This window comes from Berghia stephanieae, chromosome 13, assembly GCF_034508935.2.
Source record: "Berghia stephanieae isolate SIO BIC M18660-M18661 chromosome 13, UCSD_Bste_1.3, whole genome shotgun sequence".
In the NCBI taxonomy this organism is placed as follows: Eukaryota; Metazoa; Mollusca; class Gastropoda; order Nudibranchia; family Aeolidiidae; genus Berghia; species Berghia stephanieae.
Window position 1 is genome coordinate 2,306,260 of NC_088372.1, and position 17,500 is coordinate 2,323,759.

General features: G+C 36.5%; 1 protein-coding gene across 1 annotated transcript; it reads left to right on the forward strand.

Annotated features, from left to right (window-relative positions):
* The first annotated feature begins 1,930 nt into the window (after nt 1–1,930).
* On the forward strand, nt 1,931–7,443 carry LOC144958800 (uncharacterized). Its single transcript, XM_078891005.1, has 2 exons — nt 1,931–1,943; nt 5,922–7,443. Exon 2 carries the CDS (start codon nt 5,985–5,987, stop codon nt 6,660–6,662), a length of 678 nt encoding a protein of 225 aa, XP_078747131.1. The 5' UTR covers nt 1,931–1,943; nt 5,922–5,984; the 3' UTR covers nt 6,663–7,443.
* Nucleotides 7,444–17,500: the final 10,057 nt, after the last annotated feature.

A 17,500-nucleotide genomic window follows, 5' to 3' on the forward strand; every position in this document is an offset into this window, starting at 1 on the left:
TTTTTGTTATCAGTGATCTTTTTCTGTTTGCCATTTCTAAAATTTCTTCATTTCTTTTCCTTTCCATCCATGACACCCTCATCATTCTTCTGTAAAACCACATTTCCACTGCCTCCAGTCTTTTAACCATGGTCTTGTTTATGGTCCAGCTCTCACAACCATATAGCAGCACAGACAGTACATAGCAATCCAGGACTTTGATTTTTGTTTTCATGCTAATATTCCTGTTTTTCATAATTGTATGCAGCTGGTTGAATGCATTCTTCGCCATACCTATTCTTTTCTTTATTTCACAATCTGATTTTCCATTGGATGTTACATTGAAGCCTAAATATTTGAAACATTCAACTTGTTGTATTGTTTGTCCTCTGCTTGTTATTACACAGGCTGGTGGGTTATTATTTTTAGATACCGTCATACATTCTGTTTTAGATATATTCAGTTCCAGTCCCATATTTTCACTACTCCTGACTACAACATATTTCTGGCTATAAATTCAATTTTCAACATCTTTACCAACCCGACTTAATACCGTTTTGAGACGAAGGGTCATATTTTATGTCCTAGCATCGAGTTACCCCACCTTCCCCCCACCCACCAAATAATACCACACTGAGGCGTTGGGTCACACATATATATTCACAAATGCTTTCGTCAACAGCGTCACGTATATCGCCACTGGATGGACGCGTGTGATGTTTACACGGGTGACGTGTTGGATCACGGCCTATGTGGCCTTGGAAAGATGTATGTGTGTTGTGCTGCCATTCAAGGTGAGTAGCCTTGGAACGATGTATGTGTGTGGTACTGCCATTCAAGGTGAGTAGTCTTGGAACGATGTATGTGTGTGGTACTGCCATTCAAGGTGAGTCATACGGGATTCTTACAGTCTTGGAAAGATGTATGTATGTGTGTGTGTGTGTGTGTGTGTGTGTGTGTATGTGTGTGGTACTGCCATTCAAGGTGAGTTATACAGGATGCGTACACAGTTTTGGAAAGATGTATGTGTGTGGTACTGTTATTCAAGGTGAGTCATAATATATGATTATTATATAGCCTTGGAATGATGTATGTGTGTGGTACTGTTATTCAACGTGAGTCATACAGTCTTGGAAAGATGTATGTGTGTGGTACTGCCATTCAAGGTGAGTTACATAGGATTCTTACAGTCTTGGAAAGATGTATGTTTGTGGTACTGCCATTCAAGGTGAGTTACATAGGATTCTTATAGCCTTAGAAAGATATATGTGTGTGGTACTGCCATTCAAGGTGAGTTACATAGGATTCTTATAGCCTTGGAAAGATGTATGTGTGTGGTACTGCCATTCAAGGTGAGTTATATAGGATTCTTACACAGTCTTGGAAAGATGTATGTGTGTGTGGTATTGCCATTCAAGGTGAGTCATACAGTCTTGGAAAAATGTATGTGTGTGGTACTGTTATTCAATGTGAGTCATACAATCTTGGAAAGATGTATGTGTGTGGTATTGCCATTCAAGGTGAGTCATACAGTCTTGGAAAAATGTATGTGTGTGGTACTGTTATTCAAGGTGAGTCATAATATATGATTATTATATAGCCTTGGAAAGATGTATGTGTATGGTACTGTTATTTAATGTGAGTCATACAGTCTTGGAAAGATGTATGTGTGTGGTACTGCTATTCAAGGTGAGTCATACAGTCTTGGAAAGATGTATGTTGTGGTACTGCCATTCAAGGTGAGTCATACAGGATTCTTACAGTCTTGGAAAGATGTATTTGTGTGGTACTGCTATTCAAGGTGAGTCATACAGTCTTGGAAAGATGTATGTGTGTGGTACTGCCATTCAAGGTGAGTCATACAGGATTCTTACAGTCTTGGAAAGATGTATGTGTGTGGTACTGCTATTCAAGGTGAGTCATACAGTCTTGGAAAGATGTATGTTGTGGTACTGCCATTCAAGGTGAGTCATACAGGATTCTTACAGTCTTGGAAAGATGTATGTGTGTGGTACTGTTATTCAAGATTAGCTATTTATCACACCAGTCATACGAAAAATCCCCAATCATCATCATTTTCTTCTTCTTCTTCTTTTTCTTTTTCTTCTTATTCTTCGTCTTCCTCCTCCTCTTCCTCTTCTTCTTCTCCTCCATTGATTTCCTCAGATTGAATCAGTAAATGTTTTTTCTAGATTAGGGTTAGATTGAGTTGTGTTGTAGGGAACTCATCGCAAGTACGTAGTAAAAGAATGACTTAATGTTAGGTATTTGGACTTTTATAAAGCTCTTTATCCAGTCTTCCATTGGCATCTGTTCCCTTAACTAAAATCGTAAAATATAAATGATAATGTTGTCATGATTAATTCGAGTTTTCATCTCACGTTGCAAACGAAGTCTCTTTGTAAGGTAAGGTATGGATCACGTCTTTCCTCTCTGTTGTAAGTGGTGCACCACAAGGTGGTGTGATGGGTATCCTTTGATTCGTGTTGTTTATTTGTGATCTTTTGTTTAATGATGATCCCTGGATAGGAAAATGATCACACTTTATAAAACGTTCTACACATAAAAAATTTGAACGATTATATAGCGCAGTATACACTAAACGTGCTAAAAGCGCTTTACTAGGGGTCCCTGGCCAACAGCAATACTTAACATGTAGACGTGACATGACGCCTGTTAGGCGATATTACATTTTTTCGGACAGAGACAACGCTGTCAACGGCCAGGTACTCGTTTTACACCTGAGCAGGATGAGAGAATGTGAGTAAAGAGCTTTTCATGTTAGTGTTTCATGGAAAAATATATGCATTAATCTAACTATTCATGGCTACATCAAAAAATGCTAATAGAGAAATTGAACTTTCTTAGAGAATCATAAATAATTTGAGATGGAACAATTTCAAACACAACATCTCCATTTGTATTTCGACCTTTTTTTATTTAAGAATATGGAAATCGTGTAATGAGTCTAATCTTAACTCTCTCCTTACCAGCCAATTTCAGGATTTTCCCCAAAACTTCAAACCTAACCAACACAAAAAGGTTTTTTATTACTCAGATATAATAGCAGTAAGTTCTTGCCATACATAACTTCATGAGCAAAACATACTCTACAACACACTGTTCATTTTGTTTACATTTTATGATGTACAACAGAAATTTGATTTTAAAAAAAGGTTTGTTGTATCTTAACGAATGTGACGATTTCCCTTTAGCTGGTAAGGAGAGGGTTAAGGCAATGTCTAGTTATAAAAAAAAATATTCTGAAAAATGAGTCACAAGATTATTATTTAAAGCAATATTTATTGATGTAAAATATCAGAACAATTGACTATTAACTTTACAACAAATATGTAAGGGATAGGACCTTTAATGATTATATAAATTACTAGATTTATATATTGATAGATTTACTATTTTAAAAATCCTTACATTTTCTCACTGAATTTTCCCAAGCAGTCAATTAAAGCATAAAAATATGGTCCGTTCTCGTGTACAATTCAGGCAAACTTCTGTTTTCTAAGAACAATAAAGACATAGGATTTATTGAAATTGAAAATAATACTTAATTCAAACAGCTAACCGAATCTCTTTAAAATGTTGATATAAAGCCACTCTTGATCCAAAGAAAGCCTGTGACCCTGACAAAATACCATCCTTTCTCTTAAAGATATTGAGTAACGAATTTTCACCTGCCCTCTCATACTTTTTTAAACTCTCTCTTGAAACGGGAGACCGCCCATTGTTTGGAAGCACGCTCTTGTCCAACCCATCTACAAGAAAGGTGATAGAAGCAGACTTGAAAACTACCGTCCCATTTCATTAACTTGAATCTGCTGCAAACTGTTGGAGCATATTGTGAGATCCTCAATAACTGAATATCTCGAAACTAAAAAATATTTTTTTGTGATGAACAGCATGGATTTAGAAAGCACCGCTCATGTCAAACACAGCTTACATTTATTAACACATGATATGTCAGCCGCTATTGACAAAGGAGGTCAAATTTATCTAGTGCTACTGGACTTTGCCAAGGCCTTCGACAAGGTTCCTCACCACAGGCTAATATAGAATTTGTATGATGTTCGCATCAGGAACAAAATCTTACAATGGATGGCAGCGTTTCTGGACAATCACACTCAACAAGTTCTTGTCGTCGGCGAGATTTCTACTATTGGGATAGTGACATCAAGTGTACCTCAGGGCTCAGTCCTTGGGCTCACCCTATTTTTAGTGTGCATAAATGATCTTCCACGAGGTATAAGGTCAAAGGTGCGCCTCTTTGCTGACGACACAGCATTATATAATCAGATAAGAACAACAGACGACTGCAAAACACTAAATGACGACCTAGATAGACTACAAGAATGGGAAACAATAAATCAAATGGAATTTAACGTATCAAAGCGCAATGTTCTAACCATCACAAATAAGCACCGGTTACATTTGAATACCAGCTTCATGGTCAAAACATGGAACATGTAAAGACAGCAAAATACCTTGGCATTGAATTTGCTAAATACCTCAAATGGAACGACCACGAATGTCGGACGCCCTTATGAAATATTTCTCCGACGAGTATGAAAGCGTGTCCAGAGTAAAAAAAAAACATTATAACTCTGATCATGTTTTTACTCTTACACATTGTGATCACAAGACATATGAAAATTTCTAGCCAGCATGAAGAATAAAAGGTACCGATTTTCTTTGTTTAGAACCACAATGGCCGCCGTTGCTGGGCGACGTGACATCAGACTATTGAATCCAACTAGACCCAAACGCCCCGCCTTAAATGACTCTCATCTGCTTATTATCGTTCTATTTGTGCGGCTATGTGGTCTTGTGGTATGGCACTCGCTTTCGGATCGGGTGGTCCTGGGTTCGAGCCTCGCTCGCTCAGCGCATAGTTGAGTCCTTGGAAAAGGCTCTTTTTACTCACATTCTTCTCAGGTGTAAAATGAGAACCTGGCCGTTAACAGCGTTGTGTCTGTCGGAAAAAAAATAATTCATATTATCACCTAACAGGCGACATGTCTCGTTCTACATGTTAAGTGTTGTTCTTGTCGAGGGACCCGTTTTAAAGCGCTTTTTGGCACGTTTAGTGGATATTGTGCTATATAAAAGCTCAAGTTTGAAAAAAGAAAGATAATACTACAGTCAGATTTTTTATAAGTTACTCGTCTTTTTCTTCTTTTTTTTTCTCCAACAAAGTGTAAAACCTTGTATAACCTCTGAATCAACTCAATGAGACAGTCGTTTACAATTTGCCTCCTAAACTGTCCGGCTATGTGGTCTAGTGATATGACACTTGCTTTCGGATCAGAAGGTGCTGGGTTCGAGGCTCGCGCTCGGCGAATAGTTGAGTCCTTGGAAAAAGGCTCTTTACTTACATTCCTTCACCGTACTCAGGTGTAAAATAGTACTTGGCCGTTAATAGCGTTGTCTTTGTCCGAGAAATTGTAATATCGCCTAACAGGCGTTATGTCCAGTCCTACATGTTACATGTTGCTGTTGACCAGGGACCCCTTGTAAAGCGCTTTGGGCACATTTAGTGGATATTGCGCTATATAAAAGCTCAATGTTTTTTAAAAATCAATTTAAATTTAAAAAACCGCCGTACTCTGGAAAAAACCTATATTTAAAAATTTGGCCAGAAAACTCGTCCTTCAAATATCGACCGATTTAAACGACCCTCATTTTGGCACACACACACACACACACACACACACACACACACACACACACAAAGAAACAAACTCTCAAACCTGGGACTTCGCAAAATTCCAGATTGCAGAGGTTTTTTAAAAGAAAAGATGGGGGTCATTTTAATCGATCGATATTTGAAGGACGAGTTTTCTGGCCAAATTTTTAAATATGGGTTTTTCCAGAGTACTGTAGGTAGAACAGATAATATGATTAATCTTTACGTCACTATTTCTCAGGTTAAACAACTGTTTACTGCTGCTCGATCCATCCTCGTCATCAGTTGTATTTTTGTCTTCATTATGGCGTCCTACATTCCTATCTTCTACACCCAGCGCCTTCAGAACGTTCGAGACCCGACCACAAACACCACCAAAGTTCGCATGGTTTTAACAGAGGACGCCGACGACGTAGAGAATATCACTCGACATACAAACGACATCATTTTACCGACGCTCTCGTTGACAATCGTCATCGTTTGCACCCATCTAACCATTTCACGTTTAAACATTTCTACGAAATGGAGGCGAAAAAATGCGAATGCGAATTTTGTCCGTATCAAAGGTGCTGCTGAGACTAGTGATAACAACAACACGCTAGAAATGCAGGGTGTCTCAAATAAACACGTTGATAATTTGAATCAAAGGAAACAGAAAATTATTCAACCCGATAAAACAAAAACATCAAGTTCAGATTCAACTGCATCGAATAAAGAGACAAAAGTTGTAAAGATGATATTGTTCATATGCATAATTTTTATCATCTGTAACTCGCCTTGTGTGATTATCTTCTATACTCGAATATTCATACCAGAAATTGCAGTTGGAAATCGCTACCACAACTTGTTTTTCGTGGTTTATTCCTTAGATTTTCTGTTGGAAACCCTCAACTCCAGCATCAACATCGTCGTTTATTACAAAATGAGTACAAAATACAAGCAAGAATTTAGACGTTTGTTTGGGATGAAAGATGATAATTAAAATTTCTTCCCGGGTTTCGGCACCAAAATATTATATATACTATTTTTGTTGAAATATTTATCGAAAAAAAAAACAAAAAACACTCTGCTCCATATCTATGGAAATATATAACGTTTGTTTGGGATGAAAGATGATAATAATATAAAACATTTCTACCCGGGTTTCGGCACCAAAATATTATATATACTATTTTTGTTGAAATATGCATCCAATATCTTAAAACACTGCTCCATATTTATGTGCGATGCTAGGAGATTATTTATGTACACTAAAAATAGGTTGGGCCGAAGGACTGAGCCCTGAAGTCATATTTATGTGCGATACTAGGCTGATAGAAGCTGTGAAGTGTAATATACAGAAATGAATATAACAACTTCAAAAAAAACAACGAATTACCCAACACGGAACGTTTCGGGATAAAAACCCGTAATCAGCCAACAATAAAAACGACAACAACAACAACAACAACAAAAATCAGATAAAAAACATAAATACATTACTAAAAAAAACCCCATATCGTTTTGGCCTCAAAACCCTTCTTCAGCCAACACCAAAAAAAGCAAAACGTAAATAGATTACTTTAAAGAATAGATTGACGACCTAATATTTCGCACGTCCTCTCTATCGTTCATTCCAAAATTTTTCTTCAACAGAGAGGCCGGGCCGTACGTACGTCTATCATTTAAATAATGAAATTGTGTTTTACTCAGAGATGACGAAATTGGAATCAATTGAGGGGTAGATAGAATAAAAGATTTCTTACTCCCTTGCGTTTTGGAATTCTAAGTTTGTACCCAATGCTTGGGAACACGTCAGGAATTCCAAGAAAGCAAGAGTGTAAGAATCTTATATTAAATTGTCCAGCATGTTTTCGAATCTATGACTTATCGGCTTTAGCATGGCTAACATAAAATGAGCTTTTATATAGGGCAATATCCACTAAACGTGATCAAAGCGCTTTACAAGGGGTCCGGGCCAACAGCAACATTTAACATGTAGGACTGGACATGACGCCTGTTAGCCGATATTACAATTTTTCGGACAAAGACAACGCTGTTAACGGCCAGGTACTCATTTCACACCCGAGTACGGTGTGAGAATGTGAGTAAAGAGCCTTTTCCAAGGACTCAACTATTCGCCGAGCGCGAGGCTCGAACCCATGACCTTCCGATCCGAAAGCGAGTGTCATACCACTAGACCACATAGCCGCACAACATCACGGAAAGTAACAAAAAAATGACTGGGTGGGGTTCCTGACCTCCCCTAGCGGGCAGGGAGGTACATACTGTGTCTTCTATCCCCTTATAGGTATCTGTTTTCCAACATGCTTTCTGTCTTTGTCTTGGAATGAGATTACTTGGTTTTGTCCTGGCCCTGGCCGGAGTCCTGGCTGGGAGGGAAACAGTCAAATGCATAGTTATTGTTTTGGGAGATGATATTTTTTTCCTTGTAAATCATCTCTTTGTTATGTATTATTATATTTGTTTTTTTTAAATGTATAATGTAAGCATTTGAGTGTATTCCTCTTTGTTAAATTCTGTGCTTGTGTCCGGATATTGTTGATCTCAGACTAAGTACATTGATGGTATGCTCTTGGAATCTACATCTGATCCCTATTTGTTCCCAGTTCCCCTTTGTCTTAGTTTCTCTTGGGTGTTTTAATTGTAATTCTATAACTTTTTACTATCCCAATTTCTTCTTTTTTTTTACTGGCGCTGATATAACCTAAATGTGTTGCAAGCGCCGTAAAACCCTTTAAAAAATCAAAACCCTTGTAAATCATCTCTCTCTTATGGAATGGATTATGTTTTGTTTACATATTATATTATATGATTTGTAAACATTTGAGTGTGTTCCTCTTTGTGGGGACCTGTGCTTGTGTCTGGATGAGACTTTTAGGTGATCTCAAACTAAGTACATTGGTGGTATGCTCTTGGAATCTACATCTGATCCCTATTTGTTCCCATTCCCCTTTGTCTTACTTTCTCTTGGGTGCTTTAATTGTAATTCTAGAACTTTCTACTATCCCAATTTTTCCTTTATACTGGCGCTGATATAACCTAAATGTGTTGCAAGCGCCGTAAAACCCTTAAAAACAAAAATAAAAACCCCCAAAAAGAATGATGTTTGATGACTCAAAGTGCCAACTTGTGTGCCGGTATTTATAGCAATGAATAAACCACTTGTTTCTTATCAACACTATCATCGCAACAACATCAAATCTCTGAAAGCTTTACATCTTTATGGTATTAAAAAAAGAGCTTTTATATAGCGCAATATCCACTAAATGTGCTCAAAGCGCTTTACAAGGCGTCCCTGGCTAACAGCAACATTTAACATTTAAGGATGAGACATGGTATAAGAATCTTGAACCTATAACACCTTATTAGGAGCCCGCATAAGTTGGGAGCGAGTTCGAAATTTCAAACGCAGGATAAATCTAAGAGTTCATATCAAATCTATTCAGTTGGTGGTGGGGATAAAGATAAAGGGAGTAAATCTGACTCATGAATGAACAACACAAAACAGACGACGTTTCGGCCCTTGGCCTTTATCGAGTAAACATAGAATACATATATATTTATATTAGATAATATTTATATTAGATTCTGTGTTTACGTGAAAAAGGCCAAAGGCGAAAACGTCGTTTGTTTAGTGTTGTTCATTCATGAGTCAGATTTACTCCCTTCATTTTTATCACCATTTTATTGACTCATTTAGGCACCTGTATTTATTGGTTTTAACACTTACGGGGACAGTCCAAAAACAGTAAAAGTATAATTGAAATGCATCAAAGAAAAAACTCAAATGAATCAACTATGGAATAGTAGATACGGTAGGGGCTGCCTGAAGCCTGTTTTGCTGCATGTTGAGTCAACAACAACAACAACAACAACAACAACAACAACAACAACAAAAACAACAGCAACAACAACAACAGCAACAAACATGCATGGGGATTGATGGTTGGGACATCATTGCGCTCTTTTGTTAAGGAAACTGAAAAGAGGACAGTGATGGCCACCAACCACTGATCATGTCCTAGTCAACTCCAAGAAATGAAGTGAGGAGGAAAGCGCCAGAAGACAATAAATTAATAGAGAATAAAAACTTCGCAGCGGCTAAGGGGGCTCGAACCCGCGACCTTACTGGTACGATAACTCCGCCTGGACGGGGAGATGGTGACTCTACTGTATGAGCTATCCATGATTCTCAACAAAAAGGTCGCTTCTAACCCTAGTCTTATTGGAGCCTTCTCTCTACCCGACTTCTTGAGGTCACGGGTTCAACACACACACACAAACGCCGCCAAGTTAGTTAGCCAGCATAATTTAAGCTTAATTAATAGCCAATATTCTCAACCCAAACATGTAACATAGAAACGATTGAGACATTGAGTATGCTCCGGTATTTGGGGTGAATTTTTAATTCAAGTCAACTCACTCAATCACTCACTCACTCACTCACTCACTCAATCACTCAATCCTCTCCGGACCTGCTGGCACTGTCGGCGATGCAAGGGATCTCCACCTGGTCCTATCAGCAGCTTATCTTGGGGCCATCTCGAGGGACAGACAGACCTCTCTGCTTTAGGTCCATCTCAACGGTACATCTCCAAGTCTCCTTGGCAAGGGGGGGGGGGTCTCGCTTCCTCTTTCCTTGGGGTGTCCATCCGTAGCCATCGTTATGTTATAGCCTGACACTGAAATCCAAAAGGACTGGCAGTTTGACGTCATTATTTGGTCAGTGTCAGGCCATAACTTTACGAAGGCCACAGCCATCACAGAGCCTTCCTTATATGTGTTTCATCAGTTTCAACGACGGTCTAATATCATTGCTGACACTGAAAAACGGATTTAGAAAAAAAAATAAAATTCCCTTTATTTATCCCATAGGGGAAATTTGTGTCTAGAGTCTATTCCAAGGGAAGACTGGAATAACCCAGGCGTCAGCCGCAGTGCAGCGCCGCAAATTGAGCAAGGGCGAGGTGACTTGCTCAAGGCCACACAACGCAGCGGCGGGTGATTGAACTCAGTAACTTTCGGATCCGAAGCAAAGACCGTACCGCTGAGCCACGCTGGCCCCTAGCTCTCAAATTCTCCTGTTCAGAAGATATCTTGAACAGTCATAAGATAGTCTTCGGATTGTATCAGTCTGTGATTTGAAAAGCAAAACAAAGTATGAATCGTTTATAGGGAATGAGATTAGCGGAAGAGTAGCGTCCCTTGATTGGACGTCACCCATAGTCTGTGAGGTCACCGGCGGAAAAGTTATTAGAGAGAGAACGTCATGTTGGTTGTGCGTATGTGTCTCTCGTCCTGCGAGAAGTGTGAAGTTTTGGGGAAAATCCGGAAAAATGGCCGGTAAGGAGAGAGTTAAATAACCTAAGAATTGCCAAAAATGATTGTAAAAGCAACGCAGACTTCATCATGCGCACCACAGAGGATCGTGATTCGTGGAGACAGCTGTCTATTTTTAAACGTTCGCTTAAAACATAATATTATGTTTCGATTTTAGTATCTGATATGAGAAGCAAGATAGGCGTCTAGTTTCTGTGTTGTGTGTGTGTTGTGTGTGTGTGTGTATGAGTGTGTGTATGTGTGTGTGTGTATGTGTTTGTGTATGTGTGTGTGTGAACATTAGTGATATTTTAGATTGTCATTCTTGTAACTGTGAAACACATAGAGCATGACCTAGTCATGGTTTATGCCCTATAGAAATGATAAATTATTATTATTATTATTATTATTATTATTATTATTATTATTATTATTATTATTATTATTATTATTATTATTATTATTATTATTATTATCATTATTATTATTATTTTGTTATTATTATTTTGTTATTATTATTTATTATTATTATTATTATTATTATTATTATTATTATTATTATTATTATTATTATTATTATTATTATTATTATTATTATTATTATTATTATTATTTTGTTATTATTATTATTATTATTATTATTATTATTATTATTATTATTATTATTATTATTATTATTATTATTATTATTATTATTATTATATTCATTCTACCTAATAAAACATATCTATTAACTTAATCCAAGTTTCCCATTTTTAAACAATTCAAAGTTTAGCATCCATGTCACTATGACAATAGATATCGTCATCTCGGCATTCTGTGAAGGAATATAGATAATCCATCAAACAAGATGTCTGATGTCAACAGGAATCACCAACCATGTAGCCCAAGTGAGCAAATTATGGGTTAAATATCGTGCCCAAGGAAAAAAATACGAAAGTGCCTGGACCGGGCTCGAACCCGGGTCCTTCCGGGTCATAGTGCAATGCCTTAACCACTCGGCCACTTCACTCTGCTATAATATTTGGTAAGGCTTTTAAGATACAATTTTAAGCGTCATGTTCCCTCTAATACGTTTTATCCGATGTGCTCTATATATGCATGTCTCACATCCGAACCAAATACTCTTCAACAGTCATGACGTCACTTCCCTCGTATTGACGCATGGTAACTTAGTAACTGACTCTAAACTATCGGAACAATGGCGGACGCCCTTATTAAATATTTCTCCGACGAGCATAAAAGCGTATCCAGAGAAAAAAAAACAAACATTATAAATCTGATCGTGTTTTGACTTTTACACATTCTTTTCACAAGACATATGAAAGTTCTAGCCAGCATGAAGAATAAAAAGTACAGATTTTCTTTGTTTAGAACCACGATGGCCGCCGTTGCTGGGCGACGTGACATCAGACTATTGAATCCAATTATGGGCCTAGTTTAACATTGTTGTTATGGACAATATTTTGCGTCATTCTAAAAAAATATTTCCATTACAACAATGAGCCCAAAAGGAATTGGGTTATCAGACTTGAAAATAAGCGCACGTCGGATTGATACCAATTTTTTTTTCCATCTCATCTATCTGATTAAAGTAACAGGAGAATTGGAGAGACAGCTTTGTTGTTTTGGGCTATTTTTAAAGTTGAACTTTGAACTTTGAACCAATTGTGACCTATTACAACTGAGAAGTATTGACAACTTTGATTTGCTCTTTCAAAACTTTGGACGCATCAATGAATATAGATAGTATGCGCTTGGCTAAGAAGCTCACAACATTGCCATCCGGAAGTATAACGGACCAACCCACAAAACTAAGTGTAACCTTGAACTTTTATAGTCGGGACAATACAGTTTAGTGAGAATTAATCAGAAAAAAAGTGGACGGCAAAAAAAAAAATAAAAAAAATTAAAAAATAAAAAACAACAAAAAAAAGACTGGAATGACGTCAACTTCATTCTATCTATATGGATAAATTACACTTTAAGGTCATGTAATGACCAAACGAAAATTTTGGAAAAAAGATCAAGAACAAAATTGGGTGATAGATCATTTGCTTGTTTCGGCCCCAAGATTTGGAATGAACTACCACGTGGTCTGAGGGAGTGCAAGTCTTTACCTGCCTTTAAAAAGAATCTCAAGACATATTTTTACTGTATTTGTTTTTATTGACGCTATGAATCCTTGATTTGGCTATGAATTCTTTTGTTTTTACTAATACTTTATATTGTAAAGTGCCCGGAGCTTGTGTTTTACACGAGAATGGGCGCTGTATAAATGTGTATTATTATTATTGATGGTTGACGCAACCTTGATCTCTTTCATGACTGGATCCAAAAGAGGCCAGTGATGGCCACCACAGACTACTGGGTCCTGTGTTATCTATGATGGCCACCCCCCAGTGGCCCATGACTCCGGCGGATAGCGTCTTCACACAACCACCAAATCGATACGTTTGACAGAAAAACATACACACATTAATAGGATTCAATAGTCTGATGTCACGTCCGCCCAGCAACCAGCAGCTTGGTTCTAAACAAAGAAAATCGGAACTTTATATTCTTCATGCTGGCTAGAACTTTTTCACATGTCATGTTATCAGAATGTATAAAAGTCAAAACATGATCAGATATTATATAATGTTTTTCTCCTCTGGATACGCTTTTATACTCGCCGGAGAAGTATTTCATCAGGGCGTCCGCCATTGTTCCGATAGTTTAGAACCAGTTACTAAATTACTATGTGTCATTACGAGGGAAGTGACGTCACGACTGTTGAACCCTATTAAGATGGATGGTTGTTGCACTATTGAGCTCGTCGGTTATTTAAAACAAAGGTTGAGCTTTTATATAGCGCAATATCCACTAAACGTGCTCTCAAAGCGCTTTACAAGGGGTCTCTGACCAACAACAACACTTAACATTTAGGACGAGACACGACATGACGCCTGTTAGGCGATATTATTATGTTTTTTTCGGACAGAGACAACGCTGTTAACGGACAGGCACTCATTTTACGCCTGAGTACGACGGTGAGATTTTGTGAGTAAAGAGCCTTTTCCAAGGACTCAACTATGCACCGAGCGAGGTACGAGGCTCGAACCCATGACCTTCCGATCCGAAACATAGTGTCATACGACATGGCCGTTACCAAAAAATAGAAAAAAAGTATGTATGAAAAACAATGCCTGGCAAAACTGAGAGGAAAATACGCGAAAAAAATCATCCCCCCCCCCCCCCCCCCCCCCCCCCCCCACCCAAACAAACAAAAAACAAACAAACAAAACATAAAAAAAAAAATAATAAATTTCACCGAGTAGCTTCTGTTTTGAAATGGTAGACGTACCTGGAACAACTACAAAAGACATCTAACTTCTACGTCATGGCACAAGACCGAAGGGCTAGGGCTCAGGTGGTCGCTGGTTCGGATAAATAAGAAATGGTAGACGTCTGACACAGGAGGACTGAGGTTTAATCCCCATTCGAAACCAGCTGATTTTTTTGGATGGTTTTTAAAAATAACATTTTTTCTAGGGTATTTTTCTAGCACTGTTTCACTGTTTCATTTCATTTCTTACACCAGTGACTGCTCGTTATACTACTCGTAGTTTGTGAATTGATACGTTAAGATATATGCATAGTTTCATGATTATCTATTTTCCGAGAACAAAACCAAAGATTTGAATAGGCTTCAACAGTTGTGACGTCACTTCCTCCCCTCGTAATGACGTATAGTAAATTAGGAATTGTTTCTAAACTATCGGAACAATGGCGGACGCCCTTGTGAAATACTTCTCCGACGAGCATAAAAGTGTATCCAGAGGAGAAAAACATTATAATTCTGATCATGTTTTGAACTTTTATACATTCTGATCACATGACATGTGAAAAAGAAAGTTCAAGCCAGCATGAAGAATAAAAAGTACCGATTTTCTTTGTTTAGAACCAAACTGCTGGTTGCTGGGCTTACGTGACGTCAGACTATTGAATCCTATTGAGGGGATGATATGGTAATATAAAAAAATCCAACTCATTTTAACTAGAAATCACTTAAGCAAGTTGTTGTTAACGATGACAATAACTGGTTTAATAACTTCTTCTTCTTCTTCTTCTTCTTCTTCTTCTTCTTCTTCTTCTTCTTCTTCTTCTTCTTCTTCTTCTTCTTCTTCTTCTTCTTCTTCTTCTTCTTCTTCTTCTTCTTCTCTTCTTCTTCTTCTTCTTCTTCTTCTTCTTCTTCTTCTTCTTCTTCTCTTCTTCTTCTTCTTCTTCTTCTCTTCTTCTTCTTCTTCTTCTTCTTCTTCTTCTTCTTCTTCTTCAAGTACCAAGTCTGTGCCAGACATCGGTGATCATGGTACGCCATTCATCTCTCCGATCAGATAACCTCAGAAAACTAATATTACTCTTCTCTTTCTTTGTCACCCAGCTGTTCAAACTACTCAAATATGTTTTTCTTGGTCTACCTTTACTCTTTTTACCTTATATCTTTCCTGTGAGAGCAAGATGTTCAATACATTTATGTCGATTTAGGTGCCCTAAAATTGCATTTGTTTTTTTCTTATTGTACGAATTAATAACCTTTTAGTTTCCGCTTGCTCTAATACTTCTTCATTAGCTTTCTTCTCTGTCCATGAGATTCTTAACATCCTTCTAAGAAACCACATTTCTGTTGCCTCCAGTTTCTGTCTAATGTCTTCTGTAATTGTCCAGCTTTCGCAACCATATAATAATACTGACCATACATAGGCCTTCAAAACCCCTAGTTTAATAACTATGAATTTAAAAAAAGAAATTTATGTATGACTTACTGACTTAGCGCCTTTCGCATCCAAATCATCGTCCGACTGGGGTGCCTCGGCTGCTCTTTGATTTGCTGTGTAAAGTCCCTCCTGTTTTCGCGGTATTCTGCCAAATTCTGACCCATCGTCTCAAAACGGTATTATGTCGGAACGAACCAGATGCTTAAAAGGCGAATTTAATGTTAAAACTGGTCAAAAATATAAATTGTTGGCATTAGCACCTTAAAACATGGTATCCATTCTCCTCAATAAAACATACAAACTCAACACAAGTCTGATATTTCTGGCTATAAATTCAATTTTCAACATCTTAACCATCCCAACTTAATACCGTTTTGAGGCGAAGGGTCACAATTCCGTAGGGACGTGAGGTCTTCGTTTATTTGTAATTTGAGTTGAAGATATTTGGGGTCCCTGTTCAGTGCTGTGTAGATGTCAACTTTGTTTCTTCTTTGTTTTTTTTTTGTTTTTTTGTTTTTGTTTTTTTGTTTTTTGTATTTGTGCGATCGGCATGTCGGTCAGGAATGGTGAGTAATTTACTTACACGCATATATATTGTCGCCATAAATTCTTAACTTTATATTTATACATTTTTATGCATGCCACATCTATAAACGAATTTCCATTATTAAAAATGAATAAAGCATATTATTGTTATTATTATTATTATTATTATATATTATTATTATTATTATTATTATTTATTATTATTATTATTATTATTATTATTATTATTATTATTATTATTATTATTATTATTATTATTATTATTATTATTATTATTATTATCATTATTATTATTATTATATTATTATTATTATTATTATTATTATTATTATTATTATTATTATTACCACATACATCATCATCATCATCATCATCATCATCATCATCATCATCATCATCATCATCATCACATCATCATCATCATCATTATCATTCTTCTTCTTCTTCTTCTTCTTCTTCTTCTCTTCTTCTTCTTCTTCTTCTTCTTCTTATTATTATTATTATTATTATTATTATTATTATTATTATTATTATTATTATTATTATTATTATTATCATTATTATTATTATTATTATTATTATTATTATTATTATTATTATTATTATTATTATTATTATTATTATTATTATTATCATTATTATTATTATTATTATTATTATTATTATTATTATTATTATTATTATTATTATTATTATCATTATCATTATTATTTTTAGAATCTTTAATCTTTTTAAATAAGACAGTAGCGCGTCTTTGTACGTTCTCGGTGTTAAATAGACTGTCGCCTAAATAAGGGACTCCAAATACTATTTCCATCCTCTAGACAAGATCTTACGACAGAATTATAAAGTTGTACAAACGTTTTTAAATCAAGATACCTAAAGTCTCTGTATATAATTCCCACAAACTTGTTCGCTCTCTTTATACAATCACACATATTATGTTCTTCAAAACACAATTACAGAAGACATTAGACAGAAACTGGAGGCAGCAGAAATGTGGTTTCTTAGAAGGATTTTAAGAATCTCATGGACAGAGAAGAAAACTAATGAAGAAGTATTAGAGCAAGCTGAAACTAACAGGTTATTAATTCTTGCAATAAGAAAAAGACAAAATGCAATTTTAGGGCACCTAAATCGACATAAATGTATTGAACATCTTTCTCTCACAGGAAATATAGAAGGTAAAAAAAGG

What these genes read in the sequence shown, in the direction of transcription:
- LOC144958800 (XM_078891005.1), top strand. Translation starts at nt 5,985, where the DNA reads ATGGCGTCCTACATTCCTATCTTCTACACCCAGCGCCTTCAGAACGTT.